Below are 20,475 nucleotides of genomic sequence, written 5' to 3'. Positions count from 1 at the left end.
GCCACATGGCCCATATATATCCCATATGGGGGCCAGATGTTTTTAGCCATATGGGTTTCAGGTGGGCCAGCCTATATGGGGATTATATGGGACATGATGGACCCCATATGACCCACATGAAATCCAAATGGGGCCCATAAGTTGGCCCAGATACTTTGCTGACTGGGTGATTATTCTTGAATTGCCAATTTTCTGAACAAATGGAATAATCAGAAAAAAATACAGATCAAACTCATCCGCAGAGTACTACATGTAATTTAAAGATGATTTAGGTCAAAAGGATTTGTCGGCCATTTTTCAAAACAAGCATAACTAATGAGCCATATCAAAAACAGTTTAAGGAATAGACTCCAAACAAAGGTGACTTGATCAAAATCAGGTTTAAATTGTTGTTGTTGAGCCTAATTGGATTGTCTATTACTTTGATACAAATGAGGGATAAAGAAATTGAGGAATCAAAATAAAGATATGTACATTAGGCCTACAAAGCGCAGAATGCAGGTAAGATTTTTTTCAGTTTATTCTTTAAAGGGGAATCCTTGGCCATAAAATGTTATGTTGGGAAGGAGAAAAAATTAATAAATTAAACAGAATGGTGAAAGTTTGAAAGAAATCGGACAAGCAATGAGAAAGTCATAGCTGCTTTAATATTAAGATCACTAATACTATGTAGATTTCAAATTGGCAACTGTGTAAGTAAATTATGACAAGGGGCAAGGACAACTTTCCCATAGGCCATGTACTTTATTATCAGGGATTTGTGGTTTTCTCCTAAGTACCCATTCCCCTGGGGCAGTAATCTAAATATATCCCAGGTAGTATATTGTAGTATGTCCTCATGAAAGAAAAATATAATTTGAAATAAAACTTTTGGGAAAATGACATTTTAGCCATAATATGTATTGGAGTTCATGGAAGAGTAGTCCTTGCCTTACATCACTATGACATCCCATATGCGGCCAATTTGAAGTCTCCATGGGTATAGTGATTACAATATTTACAACTTTTAAAAATTCATAACTTTCTTGTTGTTTGTCCAATATTGTTCACACTTTCACCAATTTGTCTGATTTTTCTTTTCCTTAAACAAGTTTTTATTTGGGTTGGATTCCCCTTAATATTGGAGCTCCCTTACTCAACCGGCCATATTGGGGGTGAAGTGGGACAATGTGGGGGAGAAGTGGGACAAATCAGGAACAGCTTGGAAATTTTATCCCATTTTTCTCAACACTCCCAAAAATCAAAATGGCTTCTAGATATTATAAACGCATTTTATTAAGTGCTAGTTCATCATCAAATTATTAGGGAATGATATGTCTAAATGAATTATATGTATGGTCTAATGTAGGTCTATGTAGTTAATCTGAAATTTAAATGGCAATAAATGTACAAAATAGGTAAAAACTGCATGGTGAAAAAGTAGGTTCGAATTAACTTTCCAGATGGATCGTATAGGTAAAGGCATATTTGCTGATTGGTTCTCTATTTCCCACTTCTCCCGCTCTCCCTGTTTAGGCTGAAATTTTTATTGTGTAATCTAATTATGTATGGTAATTACAGGCCCATAGCTAGGATTTTTTGTTTTTGGGGGGGGGGGGGGGGGTGGAAGCCCCTTCCCATTTATTCCGCGACCCCTGATATGAGACCCTGACCCCGTTTGAGCGAGCTAATAAACGCGCAGGCTGGTTACTAAGACTAATTTACATGACGCAATTTAACAACATAACTGTGGCGCAGATATCATAAAAACGACTTGTTAAAATCTGTGGAATCAGGTAATTTCTCACAATTTCGAACGAAAAATATTTGATAATGAAGAGAGTTAATGATGCATTATGATTTGAAGTGTTTAGTCGAGAATAAGTTAAAGAGAAGTGTCTTTTTCAGTTGCACTTTTGCTACCCCGGAATTGAGAGTGGTCCCACCTACTCACAATGATGCTGCTGATGCGGTCAACATTTACTGTGCCGCGGATGCGGGGGTCAGTTTACAAGTTAGACAGCTGGCAGCCGTGTATTTCTCCCTTTTGAAATTCTGTTTTCCATGTCACCCATTCCTCCGCCTGATTTTGTTAAGGTTGCACCCAAGATACACAAATTCGTTGACATCTTTAGTTTGAGTTTACTTCTCCATTGATGTGAATTCTGTCAACATTTCTTGCATTAAAATAGGTATGTTGCAAAAAAAAAAATAAATCTCAGAAATAAAGTGTTTTCTTCATGGCATCATTTAGAGCTCATCAAGACCTTTAATTTAACACCTCATTTATCTCAATAGCCCCAGAAATAAGAAAGTTATTGCAGTTTTAAGGTCATATAAATTGCCTATTCAATTCTTATGTATTCCTTTGTTTTTTAAGCCAAAAGTTGTGATCTTAACTGGGACCAAGGTGCACTAATAGAAAACAGCAATGCGCATGCATTTGCATATGGAAGTGCCCCAAAACACTCCAAAAAATAACAGACGCCGCGAAACAGGGACATAAAAAAACACACTTGGCGTCAGTAGATTTCATTAAAATTTCACCACAATATAGTTAAAATGTTGATCTATCAGTATGAATACCTTTTAAAGTGGTATTTTTTTGAACCTGTAAATGTGAATAGCAAGAGGTTGAAAGCAAGGCCAAAGTTCCAGTAGCACACAGAGTCCCAAGATCGCCAAATGATTTTTTTTTTCAAGTCTAGAGAGCTGCTATAAACATTCAACTACGTAAAAAACAATGATGCCAGGGGCAATAACCTTTCCTTGCACATGCAAAAACAATGCAAAGCACTGCACCAACAATCGCCCTGCAAATCAAGCCAGCACACATTGCCTCATTTAGAAAGCACCTAGAGGGCGCTTTTGCAACATACCTACATTAATCATGTTAATTCTCATCATGCTCATTACTTTTTTCTTCTGCGAATTTAATTTTAGGCCAACTCGTTGGGCTTCTCTACATAAACCTGTCTTGTTTCAATTGGATGTGTTGTTTTATGGATGCTATCAGGGCCAATTCATCTGCAAAATCCAGGGGGCCGTTTCATAAAGCTGCTCGTAAGTTAAGAGCGACTTTTAAGAACGACTGGTAAACCCTTCTTACGCGCTGAAACCATCACCAATTCAATATACCATTTACCACAAGAAAGGATCACCAGTAGTTCTTAAAGTTGCTCTTAACTTACGAACAGCTTTATGAAACACCCACCAGGTCATATAACTTTGAATGATGTGAATTTCCATCTAATTCCTGTTTCACCGCATCGTACAGTCTTTCTCATGACCCAATGAACCAACCGCCCAAATTGGCTTTGTGAAACAGTAATGAGAGATATCTTGTTCTTATGTAGAGCAGTTCTACCAAGGACCCTTTCATGCAACAGGCCCCTGGAATGGCTCTGTGACTGACGATTGCCGAAAGTGTAATGACTTGTAATTATCATGAATGTTCCCTGAAACAAAATGAAGTTATTTTTTTAATCAGTGAAAACTGATAAATTCTAGGCAAAAATCATGCCAGTGTCATGGCAATGCATAATTTATTTTAGTTGATTCTAACATTAGATAATTGTGTTATTTCAAGCATTATTTTTTGCACGACATACACTTGCAAATTTCTATAGATATTTGGAAATGAGTAAAGGGCGACAAAATTTTGGCCTCTGGGGCCCGTTGCATAAAACTTTTTACCTGAGAAAACTCTGGTAAAAGCTGAAAACTAAGGTTATGTTGATTTCTGCCATTGGCTATAACACAGGGCAAAAACTCCGGTAAAAACAACATGAGTTTTCTCAGGTAAAAAGTTTTATGCAACGGGCCCCTTGTGTATTTGATCTTTTTACACTACAGATGTGTATCATGTGGAATTTGGATATAATTAATTACATCTGGCATATATTTGCGACCAACTAGTCAGGAGGTTCCTAGAGCAGAAAATCATTCACTAATGTGTGCTTACTCTCCATGGAGCCATTGATTGTGCCTACATGTATATCATGAGCATAGAGGACGGGCAAAATTGAAACTTATGCCCCCCCCCCCCCCCCCCGACTTTCCCTGTAAGAGTTCTAGCCCCAAATCATGTTAGTGGGCTAAAACTTCATTTCCGACATTTCTACATTATTGATTACATGAAAGAAAGCCAAGCTCAGACTGGTTTGCAGTAGTTCAGGTATTTTATTCTATGAAAACAGCCTCGCTGCAGAGACAAAGAATAATAAAAATACAATGTAAATATATATTGATAAAATAACATCATATGGCCCATGTACAACATTTATTCCATGTGATAACTTACAATTATTTCAATAAATAGTTTACACAATATGATGATTATAAGTCTCAATATGACATTTCTTTATTCTTGCTTCACACATGAGGTTTGATAAAATATACATTTATATCATCTATAACTAGACTGCAGTTTGGATAAAAATGCAAAACAACAATTCCTGAATATTACACAATAAAAGACAGGTTTTATTGCAATACGATCCAATTAAAATAACTCACCGCCCACTACTCTCAATATCTCTAGGTTACTCTACTCTGGTAATTAGGCCTACATTCATGACAGTGTAGATGCAAACATCCTCTATAGCGAGGTTGAGCTAAAGGGAAAAATAAAACAATCAACATCATGAAATGGATCTGATGGTAAGTGGGTTACATTAATGTAAAAACATTTATAAAAATCTTAACTTCAGAGGCATAAAATATGTCAGTTTACATATAAAATCATCCAGTAGGCATCAATAATTATTTAGTAAGAGTAAAATACATGATTACACAAAGTTTACAAGTACAGTAGTATAATAACAATAATAATTAACTCACTTGTACTTTGACTCAAACTGACACGGGGAAGACAACCTTCTTCTCCAAAAGCTCAATCTCTTCTGCCCTCTTCCCGCCAAATTTGTGCTCTAGCTGGCTTGAAAAGAAAGCCTTCTATACCTATTGGGGGTACATTATTGCTACCCCCAACTGACTCTTGATTGGTCAAGAGATCAACTCAGCCAAGTATATCCAGGGATGCTTAAATGCATACCTGAATACACTTTGAACAATAGCCATTGTTCACCAAACTACAGCAAATTTAAATAGCCTGATACAACCCAATAGGGGTAGCCGATTTCACATTACAACATACACATTTAAAAAAAAATTATTATGAGAAGATGGATTTAACTCACTGATGTTTACATCACCATCTTGCCCTCTTTGTAAGTAGCTAAGCTACAAGAGGCATATAGAGGGCGGCAAACATCAAATAGTTGAAATAATTGTTAATGTTTATTCCTTAAATGCTGTCTCTCATTTATACTTTCAAATTATTTATGAATCATTGATTGCACAGTTCCTGAAATCGTGTCTGGAAAACTACAACTGTGCTTACTCGTCAGACACTGAGACAACACTTTGTCTGATTAATATATTTTTTTTGCCAAATTACATTGCAAGTCGCTTAATGCACTCCTTTGCTATTTGTTGTAGGTGACTTGTATACTGCCATAAAACTCTGAAGTGTTTTTATCCACTGCGACTTTGTTTACAAGCTACTTGTCAACAGCTCAGATTGACCAGAAGTAATATAGATTATTTGCATGCTAAAACAAAAGGTAAGTACACTACAGTGCGTATCAAAAAAAGTTTACACTTTGAAAAAGCTCTGGGAATTAAAAAATATACTACATGTGGGTAATTTTTTCACATATAATCTTGGGTTAGGGTCTCATCTATCTAATGAAAGTAAAAGTTTTGACAGAATTTTACACTTGAGCGAGCACTGTCCATTTTTGTAAAGCTCGCAGAAATCTGTTTGCGCAGAAATGCTCGTTTTCACGCAGTGTCAAGGGGAAATCGCAAAATCAAACTTAACCTGTGATACATTTTTCCTACATTTCCCTTGCACTTTTAGTCAATTAAGATAAAACAGATACATTAAAGCATTTTAATCAAATTTGCCACCCAAATTGAAATTTCAACACTTAGTAAGGACAAATTTTACCCTCTTTGTGCCAGCTGGATCTGAACAAAATTTTACATCAGACATCTCCAGCATTTTTTTTTCACTAAGTCTTTGTTATTCAAAGTGGGTTGACATTTAATTTTTCATTTAATACTTGTTTCTCTACACTTTTCCAAGCTTGACAATGATTAACAAAATGAAAATCAAACCTAATTCATTTTATGCAAATTACAGCTCAGTGTAAATCAAATATCGTCTTGATGGCCTTGGTGTGTGGGGAGAGGGGGCGGGGTGCGATGCACTCTTCGAGGTGTATGGAAACAATTAAAAAGAGGTCAAAGATATCTTCAAATCAATTTTACTTGCTAAATTCTACGTGTTCTTCATGATAAAGGTTTACTCTTATTTACATAGCTTTTTCAAAGTTCTGTGCAAATCATTTTTCACTAACTTTTCCAAAGTAATTGGTGCTCACTCAAGCGGAAATTTTTCGATAGTTATATCGTCATTTGCTTAAATGGATCTGTACCAATGTTAAAATGTGAAAAAATCTTCAGGATATTACAAATCTAATTTTAAAGGATTTTTCAAAGTGTAAACTTTTTTTTATACGCACTGTATAAGACCCGTATTCTGCACTCAGGTTTGAATTAAACCCTGGTTTAAAGTTGTGTTTTTAACTTTGGAGAGCCAATTGGAGCACAAATCCCTTACAGTACACATTCAATATATTAACTCATATGACAGTGACACCAACATTATTTGTGATTGTCTGGGAATGATAACTGAAGTATTTTTCTTTATTGTGAAAACAATAGAGAACAAAGTAGTAAAAACATAGGAAATAAACAATATAAACTTTTGGCGTACTATAATTTTAGTACAGAGTTATACCATGGTCTAAGTTAAACCTGACTTCAGAATACGGGCCTAAGAGTTTGAACGCGTGAACCTGTGATGAAGGGACATGAGTCAGAACCAATACATCATGACTCTCTTCCATTACCGGTACCTATCCATGCTGTTTTGCATTATGAAAAGTTGTAAAGGGTTGCAGCTTGCCTTTAGAATTTAATGGTTGTATCTCTTTTTAAATGTTCTTGTCAATTAGATGTAGACAGATTTTTGAATTATAATTTTTGTTTTAATGAGTGTTTTTTTTTATGTATTTGTTTTGTTTTACCTCAGGCACCAGACACAGATTTGAAGCGAGGAATGGCAAAAGTAGGTTAACCACTTATTCTAATCTATTATATACACTCAGATTGTTTCATGAGTAACACAATGTTTAGGGATTTTTTTGTCACTGTGTGTTATGATATTGATATAGATTTCAACATTCATATGATATTTCTTTATGCTGCTCTTTAAAAACATGAATTATTGATTTTTCTTTGAGGTAACATGTGCGAAAGTCAGTGCTTTGATTTTTTTAAAGTGCACTTATTTTTATGTCAAAAATCTCATTATAAGGAGCAAACTGTTTATTCAAAGTTTGATCACAAGTTTGGTATAAAAGTATAAAAAAAAATCATGTAAGAATGAAAAAAAACATAAGGTGCATGTAATGTTTGATCTGTAAAAAATGTACCTCTTTAAGGGAAATTAAGGAGTAAGGATATGATTTAGAGTTGAAATATATATCAAAGTACAAATTAATTCTATCTTATATGAAACCATACTGTTGTATTATAAAAATAGAAATGGGGGGGGGGGTGGATTGGTGCTGGTGGAGACCTGTATACTTACCATAATACATTATGAATGATCCTAATAATTCCCTCCTTTTGATTCCTTTCCACCAGCTGATCAGCCGGACGGGTTTCCTTTCCTACACCTCGGGGCTGTCAGCATTTAGGGCCGCCATCATCCAAGGTCATCGCACTTTCTCTGAGTCGACCAAACACAAGCAGAACAACGGGGAGGACAACTCTGGTCGGACCCCATACACCCTGTGGCCCGATGCCAAGCTAGGTCCGCTAGCCCCACAGGATCCACGATTTCCTCTCCCGGGCAACGTCGGCCTTGGATTGAAGCTGCAGCCTCCACAGTCTGAGGTACTTGTAGGTTGTAGTAGTATGCAGGGAAAAATATGTAATTTTTACTTTTTTTTTTTTTTTTTTGGGGGGGGGCTAATTTTCACAACCTACATGTACTGCCTAAACTGACTACATTGGATAAGCTTTAACACTGCATTGAATGGGTAATATCTCTAATGGTGTGGAATTTATTATGTACTTTTATCATAAAAATAGTCCAATTTATCAAGTATTATAAAGTTTGATTATTTATGGCAACCATGACAGTTGTATTTTTTTTTACAATATATTGTATACATATGAATATATCAAATTTGTGGAAAAGAAGAGTGAGTATAAGGACAGATTATGGAAGGATCAGTAGAAGTAAATAAAGAACAATGAAGAGATAACAAAGGAAAGAAAGTACATTAGAAAAAAGAAGAGGGAAGAGGAGAAAGGAAGGAGGAGAAGGAGGAGCAAAAGAAAAAAGAAATGGGTTTATACATGTTTGACATGTCAAAGAAAACATATTTAACAGGTTACTGACAAAAGAAGAGTAAAGGTGAAAATAGACATCCTTGTCTAACTCCTCTCTTCATGACGAATACCTCCACTTGAGAACACTATACCCCAATTTCCCTCAATCAATTCTCTTCTCCAAGTACGACAAACCCACTGCCCCAAGCAAGCAATTATATTTAAGTATCAAAACACCAGTTTCTTGACCTCGGTCTGAAGATAACACAACAGCCCGAGTGCGGTCCCTGCAAAGCATGCTGTCATTTTATTTACTTACTTTCCTTATTTCGAGGTCGATTTTCTTTGATCAAAATTGAAAGTGGACTAACATTTGATCTCTGAATACAATATGCCTTTCAAAATGTGATTAAATATCGAATACAATAATTTCATTCCGAAGGTCCTACTACAGGCAGAGAAGTCTTACATAATAGCACAGCTGTTGTTTATCATTTCGTTCTTGGCTCAACACTCGTTTACTAGCCTGTTGAGGTGAAATTGAGACAATGGGGATTACCTGGCCAAGAAGGGTTTATCGGGGCTTGGAAATGTTATTGAGATTTTCAAATGAATATTGGGGTCTAGAAACGCAGTTTGCAATCTGAACTGCAGTCTTTCTCCAAACGGGAGTTTGACGTAATGTCACGCTGATGTCAATCCCTTGTATAGATTCTTCACAAAATTGGTAATTTAGTGTGGTGTTTTAAAAGTTTACTGATTATTCTAATGATTTCAGATCCCCAGCCCATCAGCAGGTCCAGATGTACTAACACACCCCCTACCATCAGATAGACATGCCATTGTGTGGGCTTACTATGTACAGGCTGTGTCAGAGGTAAGTGCAGTGTTATCAAATTTAAAGATGAGTGTGGTACCATAATGGCCCGTATTCACAAAGGTGGTTTTGAAAACCCACGGTTGAGTCCTTGGTTTATGCAGATTTCCACGTATATAAAAAAATGTCCAATGCTGATGCGCACTTTTGTCAGAGTGCGCCAAGTTGACGCCTGTTGCCGTGGTTATCCATGCTATTTTATTCATGAATCTACTGTTTTGAATAATGAGTCCACTCTTCAAACAGTGGACTAATGAATAAAATAGCGTATCTAACCATTGTAACAGGCGTCAATTTGCCGCACAGTGACAAAAGCGCGCATCAGCATCGGACATGTTTCTATACAAGCGCCTGATATGCGCTAAATTAAGCGTAATTTATACAGGAAATCTACATAAACCTTGAACTCAACCGTGGGTTTTCAAAACCACCTTTGTGAATTCGGGCCAATAATTTCAAAACCAGTTCATACAGAATCCAAACAACATGACCACCCACTGCCTGTACATTTATGTATGAATAGGGGCATCATGGTCTAGTGGTTATGACTTGTCTTTCAATCAGAGGGATGTGGGTTCGAATCCCAGCCATGGCATGTTTTCCTTCATTACCCACATTGTGCTGCAATTGACCAAGGTGAGGTGAATGAGTATACGGAAGGATTTATTCCTTGAATGTTTAGCGTCTATATGGCGACTCGGCTAGTAACAGCCGGGTAATACTATGATACCAAGTATCAAGCGCAATAGAATATATACTGCAATTATAGTAGCTGCGCTATATATGGACCATATTATTATATTAAAGGATATGTGTCAATATTCTGTAAGAACTTGTATAATTGCTGAGAAACCAGCAAAATGAAATGATGTTCAAGCACAATGCAATAATAGTTCAAGCGCAATGCAATAATGATAATAATACACATGTACTGTCCCATGTATGCTTATCTGTGTTACCGGTCTTCTGTGTGATTTTTTTTCAGCTTTGATTTCAAGATTTCAGGAAGTTTGGCTAATGTATAAACTCTACCGGATCTAGATCTAGGATGATGCGGAGACTATTATATTGGTTTAACAGACTTTCTCATGAAAGCAGTGATTACTGCTGTTAAGCTGTAATGCTGATACATGTCAATGATTGCCCTGAAAACATACATTATGACACCTGTCAGGGTGCTACATGTACATAACTTTTAGAAGTACTTGCCCAGTTTGAAATTATATACTTGCCCTAAAGTCTATTTCACTTGCCCGAAAAATCCTTGAAAAAAAAGTTTTACCTCTTTAAAAGAAAGTTTTGCAGTTTTATAAACCATTGACCTTTTTATCTCTTTTGACATGAACTGATCTACTTAGTGATTGCATTTCTTTTTCCAAAGTGATTTTATCTTGCCTGCCATGACCAAAAATTAGGGTCAGTTATCATATCGACCCTAATTTTAGTTCTACTGTGAAAATTTTGCTTGCCCTATTCGGGCAAGTAGTTTTGGTCTTTACTTCAAAACACTTGCCCGACTCTAACATTTACTTGCCCTGGGCAATCGGCCAAGTGCTTATGTTGCACCCTGCCTGTCATAATAAATCTATATTTGGCCAGTTTCCTACTATTTATCCATCCTATCCATGTACCCCAAGGCAACTCTGCAAATGAAACACAAATGTACATGTTTATGACAGAAACATGAAGCTCAATATCGAAATACATTGATTATGATGATGGTCATCATTATCATCATCATGATTGTAATCATGATCATGATAATTATTAGTAGTATTGTCATTGATATTATTGTTAATCATCATAACCATCATCAATGTATTTATGTATTGAGCTTTAATGTTCTATATTGTTTGTGTCTTTTTTTTTCTTTAATATTTGTATAGCACACACCTGTCTTTTTTGTTACAGTGAACATTTTGACCCAATCTGAATTCAGGTGACTCTTTTTTTCTTTTTTTATAGCTCTATGGGTTTTGGGAGTTTTGGAGGCCCTGGTAATTTTCCTTGTCTACAACAACAAGAAAATCTTTTATTTCTTAACAAGACTCTTTGTTGTCTTTGCATTTCGTGCTCATATCTGGCCATATCACCATAGGGACAGGCACTTGGTAGAACTATAATATTAAAGATATTTCTTTCTTCCATTACTTCAGGCTCAATCTGATTCTGAGATCAAGGAAGCTTACAATGCTCTCCGTAACCATCCCACAGCACTGGAGTGCATCGCTCAGGCTTGTCCAGATAGCCTCAGGAAAGGTGGGTCAATATCTACTAATTTTAAAAAATGACTTATATATTTATTTATTTTTATTCATTTTTTGTTTCTTTATTTATTCATTGCATTTATTTATTTACTATTTTGTGGACTGGGGGGGGGGGGGGTGATCAATTCTCATAAGCCTGTGTTCTGGGGTCTGGTTAGACCATGGTCTAAGCCATGTTTATGCTTCCACTTTTCAGGCCAGAATCAGCGTTTCTAAACGAGATTAGTCCAAAACACAGTTGTGTCCATGCTTACTTTCATTTAAACGCTGTTTCAAAACACAGATCGTAAACTCACAAAGGGTGTTTTTGTAAACGTCGTTTGACCAGAATCAGGCTTTCTGGGGGAAGTATAAACAGAACCATGATCATAAACATGTTTAAATGATGTCATTTGGTACATGCTTCCGGTGAGATGAAAATCTGTGGGCAAATACAGTCGCATATATTGCTCCACGGTTGCATGTTGCCTCCACGGAATTACCTATCATCTCCCTTGTTTTGCATATACAGTACTATTACTAGTATTACTCTTCCAATTTGTCATCACGATGGACGTTGAGGGATTTACACCAAAATTTAAAAAAATCCTGGAACATGAGTTACAGTATAATGAGGAGACATCACCCAGTAGCATAAAAAAATAGATATTTTATTATTTATTATACCTATTAAATATTCTGTATTTTTTTCTTACTATTATCCTCACCATGGTGGAAATTATATCGCTATATCAAGAAGCTCCATGCAATAACTAAGATATCGGAAATTGTTCGATGTTTATATAACAGTCGACGTACCTTCCCCATAACAACACTTGGAAAAACACTTTCGAATATGGGCACGCCCAATTTGACCTCGCTTTCCTGCTCAACAAAATTTACGATGCGAAGCCACTTGGAGATCGTGATTTTGCCTCTGAAAAGTTAAGCATAAACAGCACTCCCAGAACCATGTCAACGATTGGCGTTTCGAATCGACATTTGAAAACGCTGATCCTATCCTCGCAATGGAAGCGTAAACACAACCTAACTCTTTACCAAATTAATGGGAAACTGAAAATGTAATAGTTCAGTTGACATTTTTAGAAATTTATTTATTTATTCATTTTATTCATTCATTCATTCATTATTTATTTATTTATTCATTTATTTTGTTTAATTATTTATTTATTTATTAATCTATTAATTTATTTATTCATGTATTTATGTATTTATTTATTATTGTTATTTTTTTTTTGGGGGGGGCTTCATCATCATCATTAATGTTATCATCACCGTTATCATCTTCATCATTGCAACCACCATCATCTTATAGTTTTTACTCAGATTATCATCATCGCAATCACCACCACCACCATCAACCATCATCCCCTTCACTGCCATCATGATAATCATCATCATCATCATTTTCATCATCAACAACTACCTAAAATCATCATCACCACAACCATCACTTTATCATCGATCATCATCACTATCATCTTCATCATTATTGTCATCATCATTATCATCATCATCAGCATCCATCATCACCACCAGCACCATCATCATCATCACTATCATCATCATCATCATCATCATCACCACCACCACCACCATCATCATCATCATCATCATTATCATCATCATTATCATCACCATCAGCATCAATCACCACCTTCACCATCACCATCATTGCATATGAATGTATTGAGCAGTAATTTTCAATAATCACTCAAGTGGGCCTATGTTTACACTGCTTTAATATTGCATTATGGGTATTGAACCTGGCCACATATGAGAAGTGAAAGTCTTGACGGGGGGGGGGGGGGGGTGTTACATGTATTAACTCTGCTGATCCATATGCCCTTTACAATGTATTTTTAAAAATACATATAGGTCCATTCCAATGACTGGGATATGATGACAATTTCAACATCCAATGATTTTCTTCCTTTGATTTAACTGTAGGATTCAGTGAGTTATTCCCAAGCAGCGATATAGGATCAGATGCCAGTTTAACAGTAGTCACCATGTGTCAAAGAACACAACACGACATGTCAACTTGGTCATCGGACGTAGAGGAAGAGAGAGAGGAACTTCTAGAACATGTGAGCACTTTTAAAAGAGTACAAGTGATACTTCCCATAATGTATCATTTCTGATAGTTGAGGGACAGTTTAAAGATCAATATCACCCCCCATAAGAAAAGATAAATAAATAAGTAAATAAAAGAATAATAAATGAGCAAATAAATAAACAAAATAGATAAACGAATGAATAAAAATAAAAAGGAGAATGAAACCTTTTTAACAAGTTAGTTTGAGTGAAAGCAGAAAAAATCAAGGAATAAGATCAATGCATGAAATGGATAAAAAACAAAGTTATGTACATTTCTCTTTGGTCACCCCTTACCGTCTGACCAGCCTCCTGAAACTCAAGCACACCCCAGCATAGAACATTTGATTTTTCCTTTGCTGCCACCGCCGTGGTTCAACATTATACAACCCACAAGAATGTTCTGTGATCCGATTGGTCCAAATCAGGTCATGATATTCAGCGAGTTGCACTATTGCATCCAAAATGCACTATCCTGCACTCTGACGTCATACCAAATGTACTATCCTGCACTCTGACGTTAGAGTGCAGGATAGTGCGAGATCTGGAATTATCTAGAATTATCTAGAATTTAGATGAAATATAGCATTCGGGGCAACTCAGTAACTTGGGAGAAGGGGAGGGGTTGTATAAAACAAACAATTCACGCATTCTTGTGCATAGCGGACCTAAATAATGAACTCTGTGCTCGACTTGCCAAATGGATATACTGCAATCGGTCCTGTGGACTTCGGTGCGGTATATCCATTGGCTCTTCTCGCACATCATTCATTCTTTGGTCCTGCATACACGCTCTTACGTGCATTACATGTATTTGTATATTGATGCATTATCACAAGTAAATTATGCATATATGTGACCAGCCACTCCAAAACCAACAACAAGTCGCCAGGGAAAGTTATCGTTAAATAGCCGGAATAGTAGTTTGGCCTCCAAAAAGCAAAAAATTAGTAAATTGGTTATCTGAAAGAGCAATTTTCTTCTTCGTACTGTAATAATTTGAAGTTGTAAAGTGGAATAATATGAAAAGATACATGAGTTTCTTTGGCATCAATCTTCTTTATGGATGGATTGGAAGAGATTGTACAGTGTGCACATCTTGTGCTTGAGTAAACCCTGATCTTCAAACCATGTTTCCTCCTTATTTTTGGAAGCTGATGATAAAAATCCCGGCATTAATTGAAGTATGATGGTGGTCCCCAAGTCTGCGCACCCTTTTTAGTTAAGATTTAACATGAAATTCTTTTAATTCACAAAATCTTTCCATTAATAATGTTCCTTATCTTATTATGAGTAAGTGTACGAAATATCTCATGAAAATTTGAAGGAAATATAGGATTTTTATGGAAAAAACCTCGGGCAGTCATTTTCGGATTGAAAAAAATGGAACCCCGTATCTGCGCACCCATTCACTTTGCACATGATTCGGATATTTAAATGAGAAAGGCTGCATTTTGAGGCCATCACATGAAATGCCCAAAATTCATTATCTTTCCAACATTTTGAGTCAGATTTTTTAATGAATATCTCTGTATGTTGCATGTGTAAAGTTTGAGTTTGTTGCATATCTTCTTTTATTAGAATCGCGCAGATACGTGTGTGTGCAGACAAGGGGGACTGCGAAGACTTGGGGGAACTTGCAATAATTGTGAGGGTTATTGTTGATTAATTTCCACATGTTATATATCAGTTTTAGGTACAGTATGTATATGAATTTTTTTTTTTCAAGTTCAATACAAATCTCATTCTCACTATTCATTTTGTGCCACTTATTGTTGGTTTGGGGCGGCTGGTTGCATATATGCAAGATTGCACTGGTGGTTAACACCCCTTCTAATAAAATCTCTCCGCTATTTCTCTGCTATTTTTGATTTTTTTTTCCTAGTTTGTGATGAGTGCTAAGGAGATTTGTAAGATCCTCAGAGATGCTGGCTACTGGGCTGACTTTATAGATCCGTCATCCGGACAAGCTGTAAGTACATGTATACATAGAACTTATTTTATCTGTTTACTCTCGGAGGGCTGTTTCAGAAAGAGAAGTATGACTTTAAGAATCGTGCTTTATAACGCCAACACATTCTAACAAGTAATCTGATTGATGGTTACATGGTAATGTGCTTCCCATGCGCATCACAGAGCTGCCAAGTAGTACGATTATTCTGCTTTTCATACGGAAGTGTTCTCTTACAGAGGCAATAAAACTCACTTGATGTAGTGTGAATGGGTACATGAAATTTATTCCATGGGAGCATTTCATGAAAGGACTTGTCGGACGTTTCATCCGACAAGTACTTATTTATCCGACAGTTACCATAGTGACTGTGCCTCTCAGCCAATCAGATTCAAGGAAAGTTGTCAGATCTGTCAACTTGTCAGACAAAAATGTTGATAAAACACTCCCCAGGTCCTTGCCGGGATAACTTTTTTCTACTGTGAATGCATTTATAGTGGGTTTATAGGGTGTCACCGTCCTGTGGCAGCACTGGGATAAACTTGAAACCAATGTGAGAGGGGTATAAGTGTTTGAAAATTTTCTTTGCGCATTCTTGTGCTGCTATCCTCAATAATATAAAAACAAAAATTAATAAAATAAATGATTTCCAAAACCATGGGTCACCTTTTCTGGTCCCTCAAAATGCGAAATTTATTAGTCCCACTTGAAACTTACTTGTATTTCTTCACATAAAATTAAATGCAAGTATTCATAGTGTGCAATGTCCAACCCCTTGGCATGATCAATTTACCTCAAATGCTGTATTGCTATAGTGCCCTCTGTTGATCAGTATTTGCCCAAACTTATTATGGTACAACATAAAAAGCCATGAACCCTATTAGACTTTTATTTTTGTTATTTTCTTTACATACAATTCAAGCACTTTTACAGGCATAAATTTCAGTTGACTTCAATATTTTCAATAATTTTGATAGAATAGAACAGAACCTCTACACAGGGCGCAACAAACCCGCTTGCCCGGGGCAAGTGAATATGATGTGCGGGCAAGCATTTCTCAAAGTCAATTGCCCGATCAGGCAAGTGGTTGGAAATGAAATAATTAAATATCAGTAGGTCTACCCTCTAAATTTCCATATATTTTGGATAATCACAACTATTTCGCACATTATGTCAAACCAGTAAGCAGTGGAAACTGATGTAAAATCAGCGCCAATTACCAATAATTTATCGCCAGGTATGGTTGAAACACTACCCTTATCGACCAACTGATTTTCTAAGCATTGTCTGCGAAAATATTGATCAGTTTTACTAGGCCCGTTTCGGGTACACGTGTACACGCACGGTCAAGTCAGTGCACGTGTACTAAATTCCATCACCGTGTACACGGTAGCATCTGCATAAACAAGCTCACAGCCTCACATTAAATCTTAGTTCTCAGACACTGCACATGTTTTAATTACTAATATGTCAACATATTTCAATTAATCCAGAGTGAGTTCACTTCCAAAATCGCCAATTTAATCCACATTCTTTCTGGGACTCACGTTTTTGTACCACGAAATGGGTCTGCTCCGGTCTCAAAAGCTCGAAAGCGTTGCTCAATCACACTCAGAGTCAATTTGAGAATCACCAATTGCGATAGCGATCATCGCTACAACTTACGTGTTATACGCTCGCACACAAGCCTACAAACAAACGCTCTTCAAATTGGCAACATAATGAAAATTAATCGATAACTTCAGTTACACTTATTCTGCAGCGATCTGTGCATGCATGTACGGTACAGTATACAAAATGCGCATCCAACGAGCGTCGGCGCTAGCTAGGGCCCTGCACTGATTTTCTTTTGCATTCTTTATTAATTTAATGCGCTGGTAAGCCGAGTAAACTTTAATTTGCACCAATTTTTGTGGATTGATACTTCAAACTTCTCAGGTAAGCTTTAAAACCGTGACTTAGGCTAATAGACCCCTTTTATGACATATTGATGCGGGTCCGTGTCGACATGAAAACAGAACTCGCTCTCACAGTGTTTACAACGTGTACACGACCGAAAAACACGCCGTGTACACGTGCATCAAAAATGGACTTTCAAAACTTAGTTTTCGTCTCATTTGTACAGAAAATTGAGCAGTTCAGATTTCCATGTTTCGATCGGCGACTCAGATTCAGTTTGCGTATATATCGGTGAACAACGAATGCGACAATTTTACATTTGCTCATTTGCACCGTTCTTTTGAAACTGACAACCCGCGATACTTTACAGCCAATTCTTGTCGCGGTGGCGAAATATTTTGACTCTTCCAAATCAGTTCTATGATGTCAACATGCTAAATGATCATCTCACTACTTCCACTGCGAGCATCGGCACATTCTTTGACAATTGACGAAGGATATTTGTTCTAAAGCTGTTTCCTATCGGAACGGGGCGGGGATTGGGTCTAGTCAAAACAATTTTGATAAATTTTTACTTTTTCCCCTTTTTATATTGTATGAGCTTTAAATATAAGAGTAGTGCCGTCATAATGAAAAAAATTATGAAACAAATTGGGCAAGAAGTTTTTTCTATCGGGCAAGCAAATTTTTTCATCACTTGCCCGACAGGGCAAATTTTTTTTTGTAGAGGCCTGCTCACATGCAATGTTAATGATGCACTCATTAACAGAGGGATACACTCACTTCTTTAAAAAAAATCACATATAATACAGGCTTTTTTTCTGTTCTGATAATTTAATCCATTTTCAAATGCAAGACATTCACAGGCTCATTAAACTTTGTTACAACACTGTACACTTAGCTTGACCATGTTTGTAAAGGGCAATATTTTCAATTTCTCTTCCAACCAACTATCAACAAGATAAAAAAAAAACATGTAGGGCAGGGGGGGGGGGGGGCTAAGCTGTTCATACCATTTAACCTTTTTAGGTTAAGATCCTTGTAGTTAACAATCATTTTGATGCAATGTTCCCAATGTTATTAGGATTATTAGGAATAACATTTGTTCAAAACTCCAAACACCTTGATAATTTGGGGTGTCTCAGGGATGTATTCCAGTCATAAAATACTGCATAACTCACAAACAGCTTTGTAAAATACTGCAGACCGATATTTTTTTCCTGGGTGCATAAAATAGCATCAATGTAACTTGCATTGTTGATAATGTCTATTGTGTAATTATAAAGTAAATCAATAGCAATGATTTACATATACCATCAAAGTCAATTTTTAACTTTCTTTTTTTCGATGGGTGACTTCAAGTAATCAGTGTTGTTTTTTATTTTTTTGGTTGTACAGTCCAGGGAGGAGGGGTGTTTCACAAGGATTTACGTGTGACTTTAGGGTGTTGCAATATAAGATATTTGCAATCAATTGGCAAATATTCTGTTGGTCAACTATAGCAACTGAGATCACACTCATGCAATGAGTCACATTTAATTCAAATTGCATGCATGTATCACTGCATTGGTCAAATCATGCTCTAACGCAGACCCATGCTACGGCATAATAATCAACAAGATTGTAAATAAATATGTGCATTCCAAAACCTGAGCATAACTTTAAGTCACATTAAGCTCCTTGTGAAACACCCCCTGGTCACCTCAAAAGTAAAGAAAGTTTTCACTAAGAAAAGTTAAATAGCATTACTGCATTGATAGCTCAACATCTAGTAAGATTAATGCTATGACTAGCTTCATTTGATGGTGTGCTGGTTTAAAAATCCTGCATACATTTGTCATTCCGAAACTTCATTATACCGAAAGTTTGGATATTCTGAAGGTTCGTTATTCGAAGGTTCTTAATTCCGAAGGTTCGATAATCCGAAAACGAAATGAGGTTCGTAATTCCGTAGGTTTGTTAGTCCGAAAACAAAATGAGGTTCGTATTTCCAAAGGTTCGTTAATCCGAAAATGAAATGAGGTTCGTAATTACGAAGGTTCGTTAGTCCGAAAACGTAATGATTAACGAAACTTATTTCGTTCTCAGACTGACGAACCTTCGGAAAAACAAACCTTATTTTGTTTTCGGATTAACAAACTTGTGGAGCGACGAACCTTATTTCGTTTTCAGACTTATTAACCTTTGGAACATCGAACCTTATTTTGTTTTTGTATTATTGAACCTTCGGAATGAAGCCACGAATGTTTTGGATCAACGAACCCATTTACGTTTTCAGATTAACGAACATTGAGGTAAAGGCAATTTACGTGTTCCGGAATTACGAACCTTCGGAATAAAGAATCTTCGGAATTACAAAGTGTAACCAAAAATCCATGCAGCGCCACAAGGTCAGCAACAATGAAATCTACCATGTCCCAGAAAATTTTTACATTAGCTGTACTTCTTGATACTAGTAATAATAATGATAGCGGTATACGTGTATTTTCCCAGGGTATCCACTTCAGTTCCGAAAAACTGTTCTCCAATGGGCCCTGCTATTATTATCCCGGCTTTAGCTGGGCTGCCTAGGCATTCAAGCATACAAGGAATTAATCCTGCTGGGTACCCATTTACCTCACCTGGGTCGAGTGCAGCACAGTGTGGATAATTTCTTGCTGAAGGAAAACACGCCCTGGCTAGGATTCGAACCCATGACCTTCTGTTTAAAAGGCCAGGTTGATCAAACGCAGATCGCATTTGGGAAATTGATCCTGTGTTTGTCTTTTTTTTTTATTTAAAGTATTCTACAAGGAACACTTTGTGCAGCATGAACATTTAACACTTGTAAAGCACTGACACCTCTATTACTTTCAAAACATATTCAGAACAAACAATGCAACTCACCCATTTATTTTAAATGAAAATAAAGCACATGACACATTTGCACA

General features: G+C 36.5%; 1 protein-coding gene across 2 annotated transcripts; it reads left to right on the top strand.

Moving 5' to 3' along the window:
• Positions 1-1,690: 1,690 nt before the first annotated feature.
• On the top strand, positions 1,691-16,015 carry LOC121426818 (cobalamin trafficking protein CblD-like). Of its 2 annotated transcripts, none has more exons than XM_041623215.1 (8): positions 1,691-1,775; positions 5,482-5,606; positions 7,145-7,180; positions 7,762-8,013; positions 9,233-9,331; positions 11,488-11,590; positions 13,549-13,688; positions 15,581-16,015. In XM_041623215.1, the coding sequence occupies exons 2-8, from the start codon at positions 5,592-5,594 to the stop codon at positions 15,776-15,778; spliced, it is 843 nt and encodes a 280-aa protein (XP_041479149.1). In that variant the 5' UTR covers positions 1,691-1,775; positions 5,482-5,591; the 3' UTR covers positions 15,779-16,015. The 2 variants fall into 2 exon arrangements, with proteins under 2 accessions (XP_041479149.1, XP_041479148.1); XM_041623214.1 differs by having other exon boundaries at positions 7,762-8,019.
• The last annotated feature ends 4,460 nt before the right edge of the window (positions 16,016-20,475 follow it).

Source organism: Lytechinus variegatus, chromosome 13 (genome assembly GCF_018143015.1).
Source record: "Lytechinus variegatus isolate NC3 chromosome 13, Lvar_3.0, whole genome shotgun sequence".
NCBI lineage: Eukaryota > Metazoa > Echinodermata > Echinoidea > Temnopleuroida > Toxopneustidae > Lytechinus > Lytechinus variegatus.
This window is presented reverse-complemented; position numbering and strand designations above follow the sequence as displayed.

Coding starts and splice junctions, on each gene's coding strand:
- LOC121426818 (XM_041623214.1), top strand. Junction 11,591..13,548: donor TCCAGATAGCCTCAGGAAAG/GTGGGTCAATAT, acceptor ATTTAACTGTAG/GATTCAGTGAGTTATTCCCA. Junction 13,689..15,580: donor GAGAGGAACTTCTAGAACAT/GTGAGCACTTTT, acceptor TTTTTTTCCTAG/TTTGTGATGAGTGCTAAGGA.